Source organism: Nansenia antarctica (genome assembly GCF_963989245.1).
Source record: "Nansenia antarctica genome assembly, chromosome: 8".
Taxonomy (NCBI): Eukaryota; Metazoa; Chordata; class Actinopteri; order Argentiniformes; family Microstomatidae; genus Nansenia; species Nansenia antarctica.
The window spans coordinates 48,252,920-48,275,679 of NC_137678.1; the positions used below are offsets into that span (position 1 = coordinate 48,252,920).

General features: G+C 45.1%; 1 protein-coding gene across 1 annotated transcript; it reads left to right on the top strand.

The window, feature by feature from the left end:
• Nucleotides 1-7,269: 7,269 nt before the first annotated feature.
• On the top strand, nt 7,270-20,061 carry LOC308164327 (tudor domain-containing protein 7B-like; the record flags this gene model as incomplete). The annotated part of the gene is made up of 14 exons (XM_080538445.1): nt 7,270-7,474; nt 8,587-8,773; nt 10,297-10,477; nt 11,919-12,421; nt 12,779-12,971; nt 13,652-13,763; nt 13,883-14,082; nt 14,579-14,713; nt 14,799-14,882; nt 15,073-15,210; nt 15,451-15,558; nt 16,281-16,810; nt 18,635-18,795; nt 19,844-20,061. The coding sequence occupies 14 exons, from the start codon at nt 7,270-7,272 to the stop codon at nt 20,059-20,061; spliced, it is 2,955 nt and encodes a 984-aa protein (XP_080394571.1).
• Between the last annotated feature and the right edge of the window lie 2,699 nt (nt 20,062-22,760).

Genomic DNA, 22,760 nt, shown 5'->3' on the forward strand with positions numbered 1-22,760 from the left:
CAGAGGGAGGAAGAGAAAGAGAGAAGAGGGAGGAAGAGAAGGAGAGGAGGCCATGTGACAGAGGGAGGAAGAGAAAGAGAGAAGAGAGATCCGAGTTGAGTTGTTGATGTTCCATGTTCATATCCGCTGTGGCCTGGGGAGGTCAGTGGGTCATTATACAACGGATAGATCCCGTCCAGTGTCTCTATTGGTCAGTTAATTTTAATGTTAATTAAAGTTTTATTAAAATGTTGTCTTGTCTTTCTTTTGTGAAATATTGATAGATAAATACCTTCTTTTATCTATTTTGTGGTTTCTTTTTATTTTACTACTTGATCTTTTGTAAAGTGTCTTTGAGTGTCTATTGGCTGCCCTTCCAATGGTCTAAACATGACCATGTGCCCCATAGTTGAAAACATCACGCTAACGTGATCTACTGGGATGTTCTCACACAACCATCTCTAGTATTTACAGAGAATGGTCAGAAAAAGACAAACATATCCAGTGACGTCAGTTCTCTGGGCGGACATGGTGGTGGTGGTGTAATGGTGTGGTGGTGTAATGGTGGTGGTGGTGTAATGGTGTGGGGAATATTTTCTTGGCACAAATCTGCAGCAATTGTGTGATGCTAGAATGTCAATATGGACCAAAATCTCAGAGGAATGTTTCCAGCACCTTGTTGAATCTATGCCACGAAGAATGAAGGCAAACGAGGGGGTCCAACCCGGTAATAGCAAGGTGTACCGGTGCAAGTGGCTGGTGAGTGTATGTTAGTGCAAATAACTAATTTGACTACTATTGATTTGATAATGATGTATCATTTATATAAAAAGCCTTAATGTTGAGCCCTGGTATAAGTGTTCTCCAGTGACTTTTGTCCGCTATAAGGTGGTGGTAAGTTCAGGTTTGTGGTGTCGCAGCAAAAAAAGTGCCAGATTTTCCAGCGCGCCATGCACGCATTTCATTACCCGTCTGGGCTAAGCCCCGGATCTCCTACAATCCTAAATCCGCCCCTGGTCTACACACCAACATTTAAGACCGCATATATGGCCACATACACATCGACACAGTTTTCACAGCGCCTTTATTGAAGATATCACAGATGACGGTGGGCTTATTGTATTTTGCCCCAAATTCCTGACTTGTGAATCAGTACAGCCTCCATACCACGACCTGACCAGCAGATGTCATTATGGAGCTGCTGTATCGAATGCATCGATTGATCGACACTTTTTCCGACACAATTGTGTTGAATGTGTCAATGCGTCGAAAGCTTCGTTTCCCCCACCACTACTTGATGCTGTTCCCCCAGCGTACCACCGCGTACAGCTGACTGGTAGAACATGCTCAGCATGAGTCCTGCATATGCCTGCAACCTTCCTGGTACAGAGTTTCCTCAGCTCTCTCTTCACCTGAGCCACACTGATGAAGACACTGGAGCGGGGGACGGTTGGGAGGTCGTTGGCTGTGGCAGGGGGGGGCAGAAGGATGGGGGTGCTGAAGAGTTGTGAAGTGAGGAAATGGTGGGGCTGGAGGAGGAGGGGAATGGAGGGAAGGTGTGAATGGAGTCAGTGGGGCTGGAGAGGGAGAGGGTACTGGATTGGACAAATGTGGTAGGTGAGAGGTCCAGAATGGGTCCAGACAGGGCAGGGGGAGGGGGCTGGTCCAGTAGCCGAGCAGGGCTGGAGGAGCTGGGGGGAGGAGAAGGAGAAGGATGATCGAGTGGAGAGTAGTTGGTGGAGCTGGGGGGGAACAAGAAGCTTTAGAGTCAAAACAGAAGTTTGGATTGTTTCAGTGAATGTGAAAACCCTTCTGTGGGGAACATGGCGCGTTCTGGCCTGCAGAGGGAGCCAGACTGCCGTTGGAGGGGAATAATGGGCTGATTACGGACAGGTGTCAGTGATCAGACTCGTTGTCCCACTGGTCTATTTAACCTGTGTGTGTTTGTTCCCTCGGGAGATGAGTACGGCAGGAAGTACCTGCCGCGGGGAGACACTGTGAGACAGAGAGAGAGAGAGAGAGCCGCGGCGAGGACGCACGAGATCCCGAAAGGGGGTGAGGTGCGGGGAGCCGGGCGGACGGAGCGGGTCCCGAAAGGGAGGAGCAGCGGGGCGAGAGCGAGGGCTCTGCCAGGAGCGGGCGGACGGAGCGGGTCCCGAAAGGGAGGAGCAGCGGGGCGAGAGCGTGGGCTCTGCCGGGAGCGAACGAGTCCCGAGAGGGGGCGGGTCGCGGAGCGGGTCCCGAAAGGGAGAGACAGCGGGAGCGGGTCCCGAAAGGGAGAACAGCGGGTGCGGGTCCCGGAAGGGAGAAGCAGCGGGGGGGAAAAGACTCGCTCAGCACGTCAGTGACGGTGCTGAGCTGTGCTGAACTAAATAAAAGCATATTCTGCAACTGTTCCTCTGTGTCGACCTCCCTCTGTGCCTAGAGACTGCTACACCTTCATAAAACAAGGTCCCATACATCCTCCTTCGCCTGAACGAGGCCACACTTTTAGGCCTTTGTCACTAGAGGAAGTGACGCGCTGCGCCTTCCTGTTTGCATCTTGTCTGCTGGTCGGAGGAGGAGGAGGCTGACTGGAAAATGGCTGACGGTGTGGATCACATCGACATCTACGCCGATGTAGAAGAGGAGTTTAACCAGGTACGCACACTAATAGCGTCGCCTATCCCGCCCTTATAAATGTCATATTTGTGTTTAGTTGCTTTCCATCAACATTTTAAATGCATATTGCAGAGCAACATTTTGCCATCTCTGCCGCCTCTGCCTTGTGTTCGGGGACGCAGCCTTTTCACTGCGGGGAATTTACAATGGTGCAAAGGCGGGTTAGGTCGATATTTGGAGCAACATCAGCCAATGTTTGTTTGTGTACGTGTTGTTCCATACGAGAGATGGTTCTTTATCAGGACTATGAGAACATGGTGACTTGTGGAATTAGGGAAAGTGCTTTTCCCTGCACGCCAATGTTTAGTTAGCTGCCATGGGCCCTGCCATGGGCCCTGCCATGGGCCCTGTCCTTAATGTTGAGGACGTGGTACCTGTTCCCACATTTCTCTACCAGCTGCTGGAGGTCCTGACTCCCTGCTTGGACAAACTCCTCTATGCTCTGCTCTTTCAGACCGCCAGCATGGGTGAATAGAATGACAGTGTGTCCCCAACAACCCTCCCCAAACATGTCCTCCATTCTCTCCAGCGCCCCTCTCTCCTCCCCCTTAGAGGGCTCCACTGGTAGGACCAGGAGGAAGGCGTGGGGTCCCGGGGCAGGCAGACGGAGACAGAGCCGATTGAGGTCTCTCCTCTCTCTACAACAAGACACAGCAACCATTTCACTGTTAGAATGTTTAGAACACTACGGAACTGTTGGGAGCATGGCGCGTTCTGGCCTGCAGGTGGAGCCAGACTGTGTTTGTTCCCTTGAGACACACACACACACACACACACACACACACACACACACACTCACACACACACACACACACACACACACACACACACACACACACACACACACACACACTACTAACTAACTAAAGTACATTTACTTAAATGAGTACTAACCCCTAGAACAACATTGGGCTCACCTGGTACATTGTAATACATTTCTATAGATGATATTGATCTCATATAATCCACAAACTCTCGACTGTCGTCATGACCAGCCAGTTCCCTCCCCCCACTCTCTCTCTCTCTCTCTCTCTCTCTCTCTCTCTCTCTCTCTCTCTCTCTCTCTCTCTCTCTCTCTCTCTCTCATACAGGTCACCGAAATTCAAACTCACTGAGTTTGAATAACAATGACATTGGCTTCACATGTATTCTAGAGAAGCTATTTTGCATCTGTATGCTGTAGTCGTTGCACCCTATGGTTGCACCCCCCCCCCCCCCACACACACACACACACACCGTTTTGTAAGCCCACACACATGATAAATAAATTAGACTTGGATGAATTTAGTGGTATTTTAACAAAGGTAAACAGTTGACTGATGTATGTTGAAAATGGAGAGAGATTTTAGTTGTATGGGAGTATGTTATTACAATTTAACTTATACAATTGGTGGGCTGAATTTTGTCTCCCTTCTATTGAGACATATTTAGATTGTGTCAAAGGTTATGTGAAAAAAAAGCAATCATAATTGTTTTCTTTTGCCTAAATAAAGTTGTCCATTTACTTCCGGCGCCCTGAGGGGCAAAAAATCATATCCGCCATCCGTTGGCCATACATTGACACACATTTAGAATTTAAAATGTTGCTCAATATTACAATAGAGCAGGCCAGGCCGAATATGGCTGACCCCTTGCCTAGAGCAAGAACAAGAATTCTAACAATTGACTGTGAAGTTGATTGCATGGCAGAAAAATAAATTATTATTAATTATTATTATCTGGGTTGATCATGTTCAACCCAGATTTGACTCAACAATTAAGGGAATGAACTCGTTCTCATGCTATTCAACAAACATGTGGAATGCCCTACCCAAAGGAGTAAAGGAGTGTAAAACTCTACTCACTTTCAAAACTTCGAAAATGGCCCCCTGTCAAAGTCTTAACTTAACCCCCCCCCCCTTCCAACCCATGCCAGTGAGCCCACATGTAGCCCACGTGGGAACCACATGGGCTGGCCCACTTCCAACCCATGACAGTTAGCCCACATGTAGACCACGTGGGAACCACATGGGCTTGCCCACTTCCATCCCATGCCCAGTTAGCCCATATGCAGACCATGTGGGACCCTCATAATTTGCCCAGTTCCAGCCCATGCCCACTTGGTACCCAAGTAGCCCGCATTGAACCCATATGGGTCCCACGTGGGCGTGCTGGCTGGGATAGAGCTTTAGGCTCAAACCCATCTGATCCATATTCTAGAGGTGTTGCCGGGTAGAGTGGGTACCAGAGATGAATTGAAATTAAAATATGTGAACAAAATATTTCTTTACAGTCCAGTTTATACAAATATAATAGGCATGTGTAAAATGAAATGTAATTGCACCAATCGGCATTTCAAAAGATTACAAGCAATACAAAGATCATTTACTTTTTCAAAAGTGTGGCTAAAAAGGAGAAGCTAGATAGAAATAGGCAAGGCAAGGCAAGTGTATTTGTATAGCGCATTTCATACAACAGGGCCAATTCAAAGTGCTTTACATACATTATTAAAAATACAGCAAGAGGAGGATAGTAAGAAAATAAAAATAACAAATGAAGGTCATTAATCGGCAACGACACTATATAATTGTTTGCCTGACTTGCCATCGGATTTGGGCTCCTAATAGCTAAAAAGCAATACTGTTTTCTTATTTTATCGTATTAAAGTAGCAAAGATCACACATTTGCATTGACCGCCAGTCAAACTGCGAACTCGTCTACCACCCAGGAAGACATGACGGGAGTACCAGGACGCGTTGCTCTGATTAATCTGTTATAAGGAAAATAAAAGCGAAAGTAGCCGCTCCTTAATGACAGTGAACTGACGGTGAGCGGACATCAAGGTGTCGACCACTCTGTGTGTGGTGAGATGGATCCATCTGAGGTGAGAATGTCGTTTGTAAAATAAATACAAATACCGCTACTTGTTGTCAGTGGCAGAAATCACCTGTTTATTTAAAGAAAGCAGAGATGTTTTGTTTGAAAGTAGCCGACTGAGCAACACGGAAGTCCAAGCGGGATATGTTTAGAAATGGATCATTCTTTCAATAAGTTTAATATGAGACAAGCACATCTGTTTTGACCTGTATTTTATGTTTGTGAAGGTGCACGTCTGTGAATAGAACCATTTGGTCAGCAATAGAAAAAGAAAAGCATCCGTAAATAGTTAGATGTTAATAATGGTTCGATATTCATTAATGTAAGTGATTAACTGGGGAAGTTTCATAGTGATAGCTATTAGTTAATTTCTTTACCCTATTCACCTGCCTTAATTTCTTTACCCTATTCACCGGCCTCTGGCAAAAAAAAACGGGATTTTTGGGAGGGACCTGGAGGCTAAATTTTTCATAAAAGGTCCCTAGAAGTCAAATAAATCATCAAAACATGTTAGCGAGAGAGTGGTCACGGAATTTTGGTTTTGGACCCTACTACTAAGTGCGGTTAGACGCATACAGTCTGTGCCTTGTTGTGACCCCGAAATCCCATTAAACTTTCTGGACACGTTTTTGTATCCCCGATAACGAATAGCATGTTGATGATAACGTAGGCTGGAGTAAAATCACAAATACATTTTAGGCTGTCTTGAGGAAAATGTTTATTGTTGTTTTGATACTTTCTGTTAGTCAGGGTATATACAGGAATCTTGAGGTTAATTTCAATACCTTCCTAAGACTTTTTAAAGACCTAGAAATTCACGAACTTTTACTAAAAGTTTTTAGGACTCAAACTATAATTCAGAAAATTACCTACAAAATTCAAGACCTCATAAAATCCTGATAAGACTTTTTAATACTTATTAAGGGTCTTGATTTTCCCAAAATGTATTTATCAACTTGTAATACTTTTCAAGACACCGCGGATACCCTGACATTGAGAGGTGTGGTGTCTCGCGCATCAACGTCGCGATTGAGGTGACGTCGTGTCGACCACATGTCCAACGAACTTCAGTCGACGAGGCCTCAGAGTCATTTTGATTAAAAGAAAACTCCTTTTCCAAACAGTGCCAGCAGTCTTGGAGTCAGGTAATCACCTAAAGTAGACGACTATTTATCCATTTTTAGTACTAGACTCTGAAATGGACGATGCCTCGTCGTGATTGAGAAGCATTTTTTCCAAACAGTGGCTTCCACCATTGATTGCCAATTAGCAAGACGGCTTGGTGTCAGGTGATTCACGTTGTACTTTTATGATAAATTACTGTTCATCACTCGATATACATTTAACCAAAGTAGTTTGCGTTATATCAACCGAAAAAAGTATAATCCTGGATCGAAATATTAGGCTAAAAGAGCAAGCTAGCTAGGCTCTATCATTGAGTTATCCTCAGCTGTGAAGTTAGCTAGCTATCAAGCATGTGGAACAACATTGATGTTTTGAGCAAGTTATCAACTGTGGGCTAATAACCGTAGCTAGCTACAGGCTTTGAGTCTAGGACAAAATAGAAATCTTGGTTCCCAGACTAGTACAGGTATGGCAAGGTTGGACAGCACTGGCGTCCTATGGCGATCTGGAGACTGGAGTCGCCAACGTTGAGGCCTTTACTTGAGATCACGTTTTGTAACGGAATAGTCAATGGTGAAGGTAAAGAACAATGTGTTATGATTCCAACATGATGTTTTGTTGTTGTTGTTGTTGTTGTTGTTCAGCAGGATGGCTGATACTGATGTGATGAAGTTGATCCGGGCTGTCCTCCAGTCGGATAAAGATGGGGTGTCCATCGCACGCCTGCAGACGGACTACAGGTCTCTGACGGGAGAGTTCATCCCCCTCAAGCGGCTGGGCTACCCCTCCACGGAGGCCTATCTCAGGAGCATCCCCACGGTGGTGCGGGTGGAGATTCGCAATGGAAGGGTGGGTACAGTAGCTAGCCACGACCACTTCATCTGTACATTACATTTATATTGACCTTTGGATGTTGTGTACAACATATAGGCTACTACACGTATAAAGATATAATCCTATTCACAGATAGTTCAGAAGTTCCATAGCCGCTGCTCATAAATTTGCTACTCAGTCACTTAACGCAGAATTGTATTATTATTGGTAACTTGATTAAATCTTTGGCCTCTGTAAAATCATCGCATGCAATACTGACATGCAATAATAGTTTTACGGTGTGTTTTTTTTTCTTCATGCCTTTTGTAATCTTCATACTACCGTAACTTGTTCTAGCTCATGTGTTTTGCGGGCGTCCTGGAAGAGACTTCACACATTGCTCAACTGGTAGCCCGACAGAGGACCTCCAAGAGGCCCGGCCGGTCACAGATTGTGAACTGCCCGATCAGGGTTAAACCCTCCTCATTCCTGTTTAACGGTAGGTAAAAAAATAAATAAAAATGGACTGACATATATAGCGTCTTATTCCAAAGCGCTTTACAATGGCCTCTCATTCACACACCAATGGCGGCAAGCTACCATGTAAGGCGCCGGCCCGCTCATTGGGAGCAATTTGGGGTTCAATGTCTTGCTCAAGGACACTTCGACATGTGGCCAGCTGGGGCTCAAACCGCCGATCTGCCAACCTTGTGATCATTAGACGGCAGCTCTACCTCCTGCGCCACAGCCTCCCCTATTCTTGTCACCGCCGTCCAATGAGAGATGGAGAAATGCCTCATTTGAGGACAATAGTTAACAATATGTTTCTGGCAGACATTTTGCTACTGCTGAACTATGGACATGGATGGTTGGAACAGAACTTAGTAACTGGGCTCTTGCAGGTCAGACAGTGAACTAGAAAACGAGACGGGCTGGCCTAGTTCAGCCAGTATTCCTCTGAGAACATCGGCTTTCTACAGGAAGCTAAGAATACAACTCCTTAAAAAGCCCTCTCTCCCTCTCGCTCGCTTGCTCTCTGTACAATATTTTGGTGTGTGAACAAAACCTGACGGGGGGAGGGGGGGGGGGGTAGTATGAAGCTTCTCAAACCCTGAAGGCTGTTGTCTCTCCTCCTTCCCACTTGTCTTCCAGAAAAGCCCCGGACATCGTCGTTGCGTCAACCAACGCACTGTGGGCTGTCTGGCAGGCTCATGACCCAGACATCTATGGGGAGACGGCCGCACATGAATAGAGGCTACGGAGGTCTTGGGTTCAACCCTGATGCCCAGCACAGAGGACCCATCATTCAGATGAAGAAACCACCTGTGCAGTGTGAGAGGTGAGGGGACTCAAGGACACACACAGACACACACACACACACACACACACACAGGCTCCCAGATTCTGGATTCAGTATTCACATTTTATTAGGATGTGAGGCTTTTGTCACTCAAATTGGAAGCAGCAAAGATGTGTCTGTGTGTGTGAGAGCCGAGAGGAGAGCAGCGGAGAGAGGAGAAAAAGGTTAATATTCCCCACTTTCTCTCAGTCATCGTTGCTTAAGTAACCTGCCCACCCTATTCCGTTCAGACATGGTACTCCGGACTGATGTGAGCATTAAGTACCTACTGTGACATCATGAGTGACCAGGCTGCTTTATTTCAAACAAGCTTTATTTCAAACAGTTTCAAGTTTATTGTGACATAAACCTGGCACATTACACAAGTGTAAGAGGGTAACATTCTTAGGCTTCGGTTCATGACTTGTGATTGCAGCACAAGACAATAAGGCAATAGGCATAATTCAAGATAAGAAGAAAAATGACAATAGTACAGAACATAATTGACAAATAACATTATTTACAATAAGTGACTGTGAGCTTAATCTTAGGTATGCATGGGATGTGCTTGTGGAGGATAGTCAATAGCAGTGCTCGATCGCCTTGGTGCAGTTGCCATTTGGAGCTCCAATTAACCCCAATAAACACTTTTAGCACCTTCTGATGACCGCTTGTAGATGCACTGTCTGAAGTTTTTGCTGAAAAATGAAGTCACAAGTCTGTAAACAGATATTCTGCTCCACCAAAAGAGTCTCCTACGTAAAAATTCTAATTTCTACTGGGTTTTTTGCATTAAAATAGCTATAGAGGCATGCAGATAGGCAACATTGCATAACTATTGATAGGAGTGTTGACATTTTTTCTTTCCAGAAATAATTTATTCGAGGTCTCTTTGGAAAGTCCTAATTCACTGCTTAATTGTCATACACAGAAAAACTGGGTGGTAATTTAAGGGTTAATGAACATGTTATTGGGGACAATTTCATCATACATACACAATATTATCGCCGTATTGCAAACATATAAATGTGAATTTTAGTCAGTGTGTATGGATGCAAACGCACACACTCACACACACACATTTGTTTTTGTAATCTTCTGTGTCAGAAATAGGTTTCAAATTAGATACCTACTGTAGTTCACAAAACATTTAGTCTATTTGATGATACAAAGCAAGTTGCTCATGTTGATGGTGGCACACTTCATATTGATGGTGACACAATCTCTCTGTCTTTAGTCCAGACAAGAGGTTGCCGCTACCTTCCGGGCCATCAGGTGACCATCAGGATAAACCTGCTGGTGAGTGCGACCCCATTGTCCACGCACCCCTTTATATAGGCCTGTCCCAACACTTTTTAGATTAATCATTTCTTTCTCCCCACTTTAAGTCAATCACTAATGTAGACTACCCACAGTTATGGGTGAGGTAATCACTAATCTAGTCTCTTCCCACACAACGTGGAGTAAACTATTACTAGACTAGTAAAGCGTTTTTGCTGCTGTTTTCCAGCTCCCTCCCCAAGGCCAAAGAACATCTACGACTACGACCAAGAATTGGTTCAGAGTCGCCTCATAGAGGTCCTGACCAAGTATTCTTGTGGTCTCTGGCAGTCCAAACTGCCCACTGTGTACCGGGAAATGTTCTGCCAGGAACTACACGGCCAGGCCATCATAGACATGGAGAACTGGACGCACATTTGCTCAGTGAGTATGACTGCAACAATTACAATATTGATTACTTCCTTACTCCTCTTCATCCCCTTTGGGACATAAGGCTTCAATGAGCTCTCTCCGTTGCATTCGGTCCTTGGCAGCATCCTGCTCCTTTCCCTATGACAGGTTAATCTGTTCCAGCTCTTGTGTTTGCACAGTTGTGTCACAGTTCTGCGCCAGGTGAACTGAGACTGCCAAAGGCCCCTGGCCTGAGCTAGATTACTCTTCCATCAACTGGTGGATTGATGATTCACTTGCTTAGTCAAATGTATTGATTGTAAGTCGCTTTTGGAATAAGGCGTCTGCTAAATGCCTAAAATGTAGGTGGTTTTGGGCCTCCCAGGTTCAGTGTTGCTTAGAGGAGTGAAAGTTATGTTTCAAACACACTTTCTTGCAGGCCAAAGTGCATTTGGTGGACACTAGTATCGCTTTGTAGTATTGAAACATTTCTCTGCCGACCTCTACCTCAGCAGTGCGTGTGCTTTTCATTTCAGCGCCCATGTTAACGGGTTAGAGCAGCCATACAGCGCGCAAGGTGCACGTCTCACGCTGGCTGCCGCGACACGCCATCTAGAGATTTTGATTCTCACCATTATTTTCTGCATGCAATGCATGCAAAGGCAAACCTCAATCGACAAAGATAGGGCTGGTAGTAGCAGCTCTGCTGTTAAAGCTGCACTGCCAGTACGGAAGCCGCAAGCATGAGAGCCGCAGCAGTTCCGCCATGCACACACGCTGCTGAAGTAGAGGTCGGAGGTGCGGTTCGAGCTGTGATGCCAAGTATGAGTATTTGAGGCTGGTAAATACCCAGATACCAGTTAGAACTCCATTGTTCACCCAGATATAGAAATGTCATTACAGTAAATCATAAATCACAGTTAGGTTGTGTTAATGAGATCTTGTGTCTCTGCTGTAGACAATCACTAACTAAGGTGACACTTTGGCCCACGTTTCCTCTCCTTACCTCTATGCTTAAAGTAAGTACAGTACAGTACAGTAGATCATATAAAGGACCCAGCAGTTAAATCAAAACTAGTTTTGAATAGAACAGTCTGTGTTAAGACACACTCCACCTGTGAAGAAGTTGCCAAATTCATGTGAAGTTTTCAGATCATGATTTGAGTTGTATGAGAAATGTGCAGTTGGTGTGAGTTATGAGTAGAATGACACCGCTTCCCCTAACTTATAACTGATGCTGTGACTGTATGTAAGTGGATGAGGTGTTGGAGATGTCTGTATTTTTTAACTGTGCTGGAAATGCTTGGATGTGTGCCACTGTCTGTTGTGTGTGCTCTTTTGTTTTAACATGTAACCTGATTTCTTTTCAGCCCCCCCCCCCCCTAAGAGGCTTTTGTCTTTTGCCAGGCCGCCAATGTAAATGCCTACAATGCCTGCCTGGTTAAATAAAAAATTAAATTAAATTGTGTTCCAGATTGAAGGGGTCAGCAGCACTAAACGAGACGACCGACTGGTTTCCCCCCTTCTGTCCAAAGCCCCCAGCATCACCCCTCCAGCGAAATCAGCCACTGTCGGCACAACGTCACAAACCCCTCCTACCCCCCCCTCCCAGACGGCTGCAACAGTCCCACCGGACATTTGCCTCAAACTCAAAGAGCTCCTGTCCAAGTACATCCATGGCCTGTGGGCCCACGCCCTCCCCAAGCTCTTCCAGGAAACCTTCAAGACTCCTTTCCCCGAACTAGACAACCTGTCGCTGCTGCTGGACGCGTGCACCGTGGAGTACCCCTTTCTTGACAACAAGAAGAAGGCCATTCTCTACGCCCTCCCCACGGAGGACAAGAGCAGAGCCCAGCAGGTCCCCCGTGCCACCAACCCCCCGTCGGCCAGCCCCCTGGTGCCCCCGCTGGTTAAGCCCAAGGAGCAGTACTCCTCTGTGCTGGTGGTGGAAGCCAGCACCAAAGATGTCATCATCAGGTAGATGCCAAAGTTCATATTGTGAGGAGGAGCGAAAAATTAAATATGGATCAGGCAAATACATTCAGGTGAACTGAGACTGGTGATGTGTATAAAGTATTTATGACTCTGAAGGTCAGAGTCATTGAGCTTCTCACAGTGGTAGCCAAACATTCTGAAGAGATGGTTCACTTTTTTTTGTACATTTGCCTTTCTATAATATATCTGTTGCCGTCGATCTAGATGGTTTTTGCATGTTTCCGTGAAGTTATTCTTCCTGCGCGGCAAAACGTCATTCGGGGGTTTTGTAAATGTGACCCCAAAGAGAAGAGTTCCTTCAAAACTGCGCCAACCTTGTGTATGTACCATGATCCTCAGGTACATAGGCAAGGAATATTCTGACGCCCAGGAGGCGATGGAAGACACCATGCAGATACTCTACAGCCGACTCGGCGCACAGAAGCCCTTACTCAACCCTGCCGTGGGGGAACTGGTTGCCGTGAGGTTCGAAGGTGGAGAGGAGGTCATCCGAGCCCAAGTCGGTGAGGTCACGAGTGACGGTCAGGTCAAGGTAAAGTCTTTCATACCCTATTTATGCCAACATCAGTTGGGTGAACATAAGAACCACAGTCATATTATTATAATGATAATATCATCATCAGTCATATTATACACACAGTTTAGTTTTTTTTTCGGGCTTGATTTGGACGTCTGTTGTGGGGTCCTCTGTGGCTCGGTTGGTAGAGAATGGTGCTAACAACACATAGGTTTGGGGTTTGATTCCCGCTGGGACAATATAAACAGGAAAATGAAATGTATGCACTCGCTGCAATATAAGTTGCTTTGGATAAAAGCGTCAGCTAAATGGCATGTAGTAATAATAATAATATCATATTAAACGCATTGTAAGAAAAGATCCGTCCCTTTAGTGTTGAGACAGCGTGGTTGTCCATAGACCACTGGTTTGTTTAGCTGCGTTGACAGTTTAAACAGGTATAGACAGTTTACTCATTCTCCTGGGTGCTTTTCAAGCACCCGAGTCTTGAGTGAGGATTTGACCCATAGCAAGCCTCCAGGAAATCAAATGAAAATATTTTAATTGTCATCAGTGTTGTATGATTTCGTAAGCATTGCTTATCATGTATGTATGTATACGTATGTACTTGAGATAAACGTTGCAAAACATTTAAATAAAGGTCCACTGCAAATCCAAGCCACTATTTCTGACCAGGCGTAATCTTGCCCCTGCAGGTGTACTATGTGGACCATGGATTCTCAGAAGTCGTTAGCAAAAGCAGGCTCCTCCACCTGCACAAGGACTTCTTCCAGTTGCCATTCCAAGCTGCCAACTGCAGCCTAGCAGGTAACTTACAAACCTCAGTTTCTGACGCGTGGACCTTCGGAGCGTATCGATGAAGCAATCATCCTCTTCTATTGCTCTGTTCTCCTGAGTGATGTCTGTCTGTGGTGTTCTCTCTGCAGGCCTGGAGAGCTTTATGACAGAGCCTGCTGTGCTGGCGGCTCTGGAGTCCCTGGCGGTTGGTAAGATCCTCCTGCTGGAGACTCTGGGGAAGGACGGGGCACTGGTGGTGCTGTACAACACGTTGCACGATGTTGATGTCAATGTCAACGCTGCCTGTCTCCTCTCCCTCCAGGATCAGTCCATGGCAAGCCCTCTGCAGGTTGGTAGCATGTCATCATCCGGGGACTTGCTTTCTACAGCAGGTTTGGTCGTAAACCAAGGAGCTTCAGTTAATAAGTAAAAACATAAGTGCCGGGGGGGGGGCGCAGACAACTTTCCGAATAATTTCAATAATTTCCAAAAATGTATTTGAATAAATAACAATAATTTCCAACCCTAGGTTGGACTTCCTTCGCTCCTAGAATCTCAGTCGAGAGATTTGAAATTCTGGTTTTCAAGATCTCAAGCTAATGCAAATATTTTTTACAAGCCTACAGCATTTTCATTCATCGGTTTACTTTCATAAACGCCAATGGAATAACCAAGGGTACCTGCTGAGCATTGTGATGTTACATTAACATTTTTAAGCAAAAAATAGGGACTAGAATACATCTTTAAGAATCGATGGTAATACATTTACACATTCAAAAATGGTTTCACAAATTACTGATTGTGGTGAATCGTGTAATGTGGAGCTTTTGTGTTTTCTCTTGTAGGTCAACAGCATGTACATGAAAGTGTGTGTGACCAACATATGCACTGATCAGACCATCTTCTGCCAGCTGCCCTCACGAGGGCAGGTGAAGCTGAATGACATTTTGAAGAAGATTGAAGCCTTCTTCATATCCCAGGTAGATGAAGACTGGTACACTAGCATACCATTTGTGTTTTATTGTAAGTAGCTTATATTGAAGTTGGACCGTTGCTGTGGGACAGGTCACGTCAGAGTCGTTGGTGTCGAAGCCGTTTTGTGGAATGTGCTGCCTCGCCCGCCACAATGGGAAATGGTCCAGAGTGGAGGTACTGTAAGAGTCCCTTTTTCAGAATTAAAATTAATTGAATTATTCAGCAAGATTGGACATTTTTCAATGATTTCTATGATAATACAACACTGTTCTCTTGCCCAGATATGTTCATGGAGGTATGTAGTGTCTCCACCGAATGCCACGCATGCTCAAAAACGATGTTGTGTCCCATTCTCCTGTGTCAGATCACCTACCTCCACTGTGGTGGCAGAGTTCTGGATATTCGGTTCGTTGACCTGGGAACCCCTGCCTCTGTGGAGGTCATCGAGCTAAGGGAGATCCCCACACCTTTCTTACATGAGCTCATGGTCATCCCACACCAGGTGAGACAGCCACACACCAGACGCCGAAGCGACACCCACAGACTTCAACTCTTATTTTGAAATGCTAATTATTTTTTCCCCAAGAAATGTGGTTACCTTCTCCGTTGGGCATCGTAGAAGTGTGCTCTTGTGTCTATAATGTGTGTCTAAGCGTGTTTGAGTGTCTAGAAAAGCTATAAGTCTAATGCAGTGGTTCCCAGACCAGTGTTAATATTATTATTATTATTATTATTATTATAGGCGATCAAGTGCTGTCTGGAGGGTATGTCAGTGGGGAGAGCCTGGCCTCCTAAAGCTCTCCTCTGGCTGAGAGCTGCTGTCCACAACTCCACGGACTGTAGCATAAAGGTAATTCACACAGTTGTATCTTTACATACAGGGTTCCCACGGGTCCTTGAAATCCTTGAATGTTTGTGAATTTGAGGAAAAAAATCACGGTCTTAAAAGTTTTTGAGAATAGACATCTCTCTCTAAAAAAAAAAAAATATATATATTCAAAAATGTTTTACTTAGCTTAGTCTCTGTATTGCTTAACTTTACACATATTTCACATATTGTTTTGCTATGCTGTGGTAGAGAAGGCAAGAGACCATCTAGTGTTCACACATTCAATCTCTTTTTAATTGTTGTCTGTGAGCGCATAATTCCTATTACTCATCTAGATCTGTCTCGAATTTGAGGGAATTGAGTCTTGAAAGTCCTTGAAAGGTGCTTGTATTTGATGTTTCAGAAGGTGTGGGAACCCTGACATATTACACATACATATATATATATATTTACACACACACTTAATAGTGTAACAAGTGTGGAGAATGATAGCCAAACACATGTATTATCTTTCTATATCTATCTATTTTTGGACAAACACAGATATTGTTGAAAAGTGTATGTACTCAGATGCACAGTTCGTTTAAGATGAAGTTCTTGCTCTGCTAGGAAGAAAGTTACAGTGGTGTAACTAATTTCAATCCTTATAGTGGAGCTATATCCTATATCTATACTTTTTATGACGGGCTAATTTTGGATTTTTGTTTTTTCAACCCTTCTTCTCCCTTCTTTCTGCACTTCAGATCTCCAAGCTGGATGAAGCCAAGCTGGTTCACATCTACATGTTCACCTCTAATGGCACTCCATTAGAGGTGAAGACCAGCATCAACCACCAGATGGCGCACTCTGATCTGTGGAAGTGGCCCAGCCAGAGGAACCCTAACCCTCTGAGCTCTGGTGGCGGTGACTGTGACCTCACCAAGATGGTGATGGTGGAGCTGTCCCTGACCAGCCCTGTGCCGCACCCAACCCCAGCCCAGGGATCAGAGGGGTTGACGGTGGACGAAGTCGCCCCCAGGGGGGTCACTTCGGCCAGGGGACAGTCGCTGCGGCTGCCCCCTCTCCTGGAGCTTCCTCCGACGGACCAGAACCTGGATATCTATGTGTCTGTGGCCTGTCACCCGGGCCACTTTGTGTTTCTGGCCTGGCAGGATCTGCATAAGCTGGAGGTTCTGTTGGGAGAGATGATCCTCTACTACAACAAGACAGAGGAGGGGACCAGAGTAGAGGATGTGAGGAAAGGAGAGATCTACGCCGCCAAAATGGAGAAAGAGTGAGTACATCAGGGGAGGCTGATGGAGGTAGAAATCAGAGGCCAGACTCATTGTAGGCTAATGCATGGAATAAGAAAAACAACAACAACAACAACAAAGAAAGTCGTATGGTTTGTTTATAGATTACATCAATTGTGTTTTGGGGATTTTCCTTAATACGCTAAAACGCTGAATAAACTCAGGAAACATCATAGCTCTTTCGCATTCCTTTTTAACGACGATGCCGTTGGCGATCAAAGAGCGTTACTCCGTCATTACTAAATGTATAGTTTAATTCGCCTTGAAACGTTAACATAGTGGTGCTGGCAAGTTTACAGCATGGCACAGTGCCACTCTCGCCTGCTTCGGTCCTCCACACAGCCTGACCTGGAGGCCATGACCACATCTGCAGTTGGGCATGCGGTTCAACTCCCAGAGGCATTTGACCAGTGGCGGGCGGTGCATTTCACACCTAGGCCTTCAGTGATGTCCGACACATTCCTACCTGAATTATTCTACCTCTTAATACCATCGTTATGACGCCATGGCTCTAGAAACTAGACAGAAACACAGTATAACCGGGCGTTGCATCACCTTAACATAGTCAGACAAGTACAACAGAGTTATATTAATATTTCCGAAGCATTTTTAATCAATAAATCCACATTTACAATGAAGAGTGTTAAACTAACATCTTTAAGATCGCTACATTACCCACGTCTGTCGTCTCGTCCACCATAATAGCGACAAAGGGTGCCTTTTTAATCTCCATTTTGATCTCTTCTCCCATCACTTAAGCAATAGCAAAAATCAGGTCGTTTTGTATTTTGCCTGACGTCCCAGTAAACACTTTGTTTGTGGACAGGTGGTAATGTAAATCTGGGTTGTTTTCAGCCAGAAAAGAAAGAAGCTCAACGTAGTTTCCTCTGTTTGTGGACTCGGTGCTTTCATCGTGTCCCCTAAATGAAAGTTATTGTTTACCCAAAAACAGGACACAATCGATCAGTATTATCGATCAGTCAACTCCGTTTCCCTGCGCACTTTCAAAAGTTTCACATCTACCGGCATAGTTACGCATCTCAATAGTGAATATCAATAGTGCGTATCAATAGTGCGTATCAATAGTGCGTATCCAATCAAAAGACGTGCTGGGTGCTGACATCATTGAGCCTTACAGCAGGCGCCGTTGTTGCTTTTGCTCGCATCTACGTAGGTTTACTAGGTACGCCACAGGTTTTCTCGTTCCAACGTTAAGTTACAGGTCGAATTCGCGGCACCGTTTATTGTGCAGGCAGGCAGATTTTGGAGCCCCCTAGCAACACATTTTGATTGGATAAAAGCTCTAACATAAAGGCCAGCCCTCCAAATCTCAATCGGAGACTGGAAGCAGCGCAACCAAGAGGAAAGCTATGAAATGAAGAGAATAAACTATGGGGAATCATTAATACATATTTGTGGAAAAAATATATTAAAATAAAATGTATATTCTGATGATGTTTAAGCCAGCAGAGAAGGCCTTGCTGGCCCTGACGGCACACCACTGCATTTGACGTCTTCGATTTTTGACCCTTCAAAAATATCAGCTGGTTTTAGAAACTGTTGCCTTGCACTATATGTTTAGTCTCTGACAAACAGGTCCAGGGGGGTATTCCATCAACGTCGCTAAAGGAAGGAGGCTTATTTTGATGCATCTCATGAAAAAATAAGCCTGGATTATCCTTTAGCAACGTTGATGGAATACCCCCCTGGTTTATGTTATACCTTCTGATAAGTTATGGGCAACAAAACAATGACGTTTATTTTGGGAGATTTTCTGACGCTCTCCCTTCCCCCTCCTTTCCCAGCTGGCACCGGGTGGTGGTGAAGGGGCTGCTGCCTAACGGCCTGGTGTATGTGTACGAGCTGGATTACGGAAAACATGAGCTAGTCAGGTGCACCCAGCTGCAGCCTCTGATTGAGGAGTTTAGACAGCTACCCTTCCAAGGCATCACTGCACAGTTGGCTGGTGAGTGGACGCTGAGATATGATGGCCCTGATTCATCACATCATCATCATCATCATCATCATCATCATCATCATCATCAAAGAAATGAGCTGAGCGTATGATTGATCACATTGACTGTTTTACGTAATTATGGCAGATAAGTCACATTGCTTAACTTAACACATATTTCACAATATATTGTTTTGCTGTGCTGTGGTAGAGAAGGCAACAGACCATCTAGTGTTCACACATTCAAGCCTCTCTTTTTAATTGTTGTCTGTGAGCGTATAGTTCCTATTATATAAATTCTCATCTAGATCTGTCTCAAACTATGCCGTGTTGGGGGTCCTTGAATTTGAGGTAATTGAGTCTTGAAAGTCCTTGAAAAGTGCTTGAATTTGATGTTTCAGAAGGTGTGGGAAGTCCCTGCTGAGAGTAAATTGATGAATTGATTGCCGGTTGATAAATAAGACCGGTCTTTGGCATTCCCCTGTTTTCCCCTCTTTTATCTGCACTGAGCTTACTAGACCCCCCCCCCCATCCCCCACAGCAATGTGCTTTCATCAGCCAGGTCTATCAGATCAGTGTGTGGATCAGCCAGGTCTGTCAGATCAGTGTGTGGATCAGCCAGGTCAGCCAGGTCTATCAGCCAGGTCTGTCAGATCAGTGTGTGGATCAGCCAGGTCAGCCAGGTCTATCAGCCAGGTCTATCAGATCAGTGTGTGGATCAGCCAGGTCAGCCAGGTCTATCAGATCAGTGTGTGGATCAGCCAGGTCAGCCAGGTCTATCAGCCAGGTCTGTCAGATCAGTGTGTGGATCAGCCAGGTCAGCCAGGTCTATCAGCCTGGTCTATCAGATCAGTGTGTGGATCAGCCAGGTCAGCCAGGTCTATCAGCCAGGTCTGTCAGATCAGTGTGTGGATGAGGAGACAGGAAGCACTTTTAGACTCGTGGGATGCAACAACACCAGTGTTGAGGCAGTGGTCTGGACACCTCAATCTAATTTCAGGAAATGTAACAGTGTCAGATGATCAGATCAGGCTCATCTGATTGGCCTCTTCCTCCCCAGGTGTCGAGCAGAGGCAGTGGTCGGAGGCGGCCTCCATCGTGTTCAGGAGCCACGTGGAGAAGAAGGGCCTGGTGGCTCAGATGGAGTCGGTCCAGGACGCAGCCCTGCCCTGGGACAGGAAGGTGTCCATCTTTGTGGTGGACACGGCAACAGACACGGACGTCTGGCTGCACCACATCATGGCTGAGTTCCCCCAGGAGCTCAGTACCGCTGCCTAGGACTCTCTGGTCTGTGTGTGTGTGTGTTTTAAAAATAATAATAATCTTATTGCAGAGCTGGGTGTATTGTTCTGTTTTCAATCCCTATTTTCAGTTATTTAGCACCAGCTTTTGTTCTTCGCACATTAAGCCATTTATCTCTTTGTTAATTTAATTTGTGGCTGTGTTATTGTTTTAGTGTGTTACTTTATTTGTTTCCTTTTTTCTGATCCTTTAGATCTTTAAATGCCTGAGCTTTTGCTGTGCACTTGTTTTTCTTTTTGCATGATCTCCCACTACTTAAAAAATAAAATGCCGAAATTGAGTGAATGTGGAGTTATACAAAGTTTTGTGCTTGGAAGGCATTATCATATTTTCTCATTCTAAATGATTGTTATGAGTAGGATAACAAATACATTCCATGCTTTGCTTGTTCATTTTATTAATGTTCCCTGCTTTCGAAATGTCTTCCATAATTATATTTATTTTCGTAAGATAATAGAGTAGCCTAAAAGAGTATTACTTATTTAGTATTAGCGTTGGGAGAATTTATTGGGCGACGGATCCGAGTGTTATTTGGAAGAGAGAAATATACAGCACAGTTAGCATTTGTTTAGAAAAGTTCTATACAAATGAAGGTATTATTGTTATTTATTGTTCTATGCGCGCTTGCCTCGGACCGAAGCAATGACATCACTGGAGTGGCAGGCCAGCGAGGGGGTGTACCGAAAGTTGACTTAGCCTTTGAGGGAGTGTTACACACAGTACGCCAACCACGGAAAGAGAAGTTGAAAGGAAAGTTGAGTATTTAATTTCAGCCCGAGTTGTCAACATTATAGGATATCCGCGCGTGCCATGAATGTTTTTGTTTGTTAGTTGCGAGCGTTATTTTCCCTTGGATGAAGCGACCCCATAGTGTGACTCGACCGGTCCGAGAAGGAACCATATCTGGTCAAAGTATTCGTCTGTCACAACGCGGGACCCGTTTGCTATAAATAGATTTGGGGTAAGCAGTGGAAGAGGTACGTGGATATTGAGATCTCCTCTTGCAATAGCGGACTTCATCTTGACGACGTGAGTCTGTGCGGTCTTAACACACACATACATACATGATAACATTTGAAAGATTTGGTCATGTAACATACTAAGACCCTGACCCTCACCGATGCTTTCAATGTGTCACCCAAACTACTGAAACTTCTAAAACATTGATTGTTTTGCCAATAGCAATTCATGCTTTTAATGATTAAAAGCACAATTACTGGTATATGTTTATGCATTTGGTCTGTCAAGTACTTGGCTGCTGCCACTCCACAGCAAAGTGCCCATTGTTTTAGACCCCTGGCCTAATGTCACAGTAACTTTGCAGTTCAATACTAATAACGTTGTTGCTCCAATAGAATAGCCTACATCTACCTCTTAGGAGAACAACTGTTCTATTGAACTGTCTGCTTAACTTCAACTTCAGTGCAGACAGCCCCCCCCCCCCCCCCCCCCCCCACACACACACACACCATACCCCAGTCCTCACATAACGCCTGCCTTTAGTTTTGCCTTTAGTTGATTGATTAACGCGTTGAAACGTTAGTTAAAAATGCATGACTCTTAAACAGATTCGTGTTTGAAATCAATCAGCAACACACGTATGTATAGGGTCAAACTATAGAATACTGATAGGCCTATGCCTTACGATTTGTTGCATGAGAGTACTAATAAAGTCCACTTTATGTTTTTGAAAAACTTTTCATACATCATGTTCCTTTCAAAGTGCTAATAATACTAATAGTAGTAGGCCTACAGTAGTTGTAGGGGACGGGTAAACCCACGGAGCTATGATGACTGAAGGCAGGGTCCACATTACATCCACCGTGTTGCATTGGTATAGCCTGATAAAGCCTATAGCCTATAAATAACGCCTCCCTCTCTTAGTGCCCTGGGAGTGACAGGGGAGCTGTTTCTATCAGCTGTCCCCCCATTGGGGTTTAGAAGGCAGGGAAGGCTTTGCAGTTTGACCCACAGACCTTCAACTCCTCTCTCTCCACCGTGATGCAAGCGGGTCGGTGGGGGTCTGGTCGGGCGGGGGGGGTGGGGGGGTGGATGGACATCTATCACCTCAAGGCAGTGATTTGGCCGACTTTTGGTGTTAGGTCACCGTGCAAGGGTTGGGCCTACTCCAAGGCCTGTGTTAACGCCAGGTACAAATATTCCCCAAATACCCCCCAAGCAACACCTATTAGTGTGAATCTGGCTCAAGGGTCCACTTTTAATGTGTTAAACAAATGCTCATCTCCCAATGCTACTCTCGCCAGGTGAAGTCGTTTAGTTTGCAGGTGATTAGTGAACAGTGATACTCAGTTCTAATGTGTCCTCCTGGGTTTGGGTCAGGTCATGCTGTTCTAACCTAGATTATTACAGGGGGGGGGGGGGGGGGGGGGGGGGGGTCCGGAGCTGTGTTGATCAACTGTGTCTCCTTGCTTTTTTTTTTGTGATCAACTTTTTTTATTTTTAAACAACTCGACAACAAGACAGGTACATTATAGACAATAACGACACATACAACACGGCACAGTACAATAAAACAAGAACCGGAAATAAACCACAACAAAATTAAAATGACGACCTCCCACCCCCCCCACCCGGGATCCAGGCTATTCGCTACATCAAGTGGAGCTTTTGAGGCTCAACGAAATTGAGTTCCACATCTCCAGTATTGGCTGTTT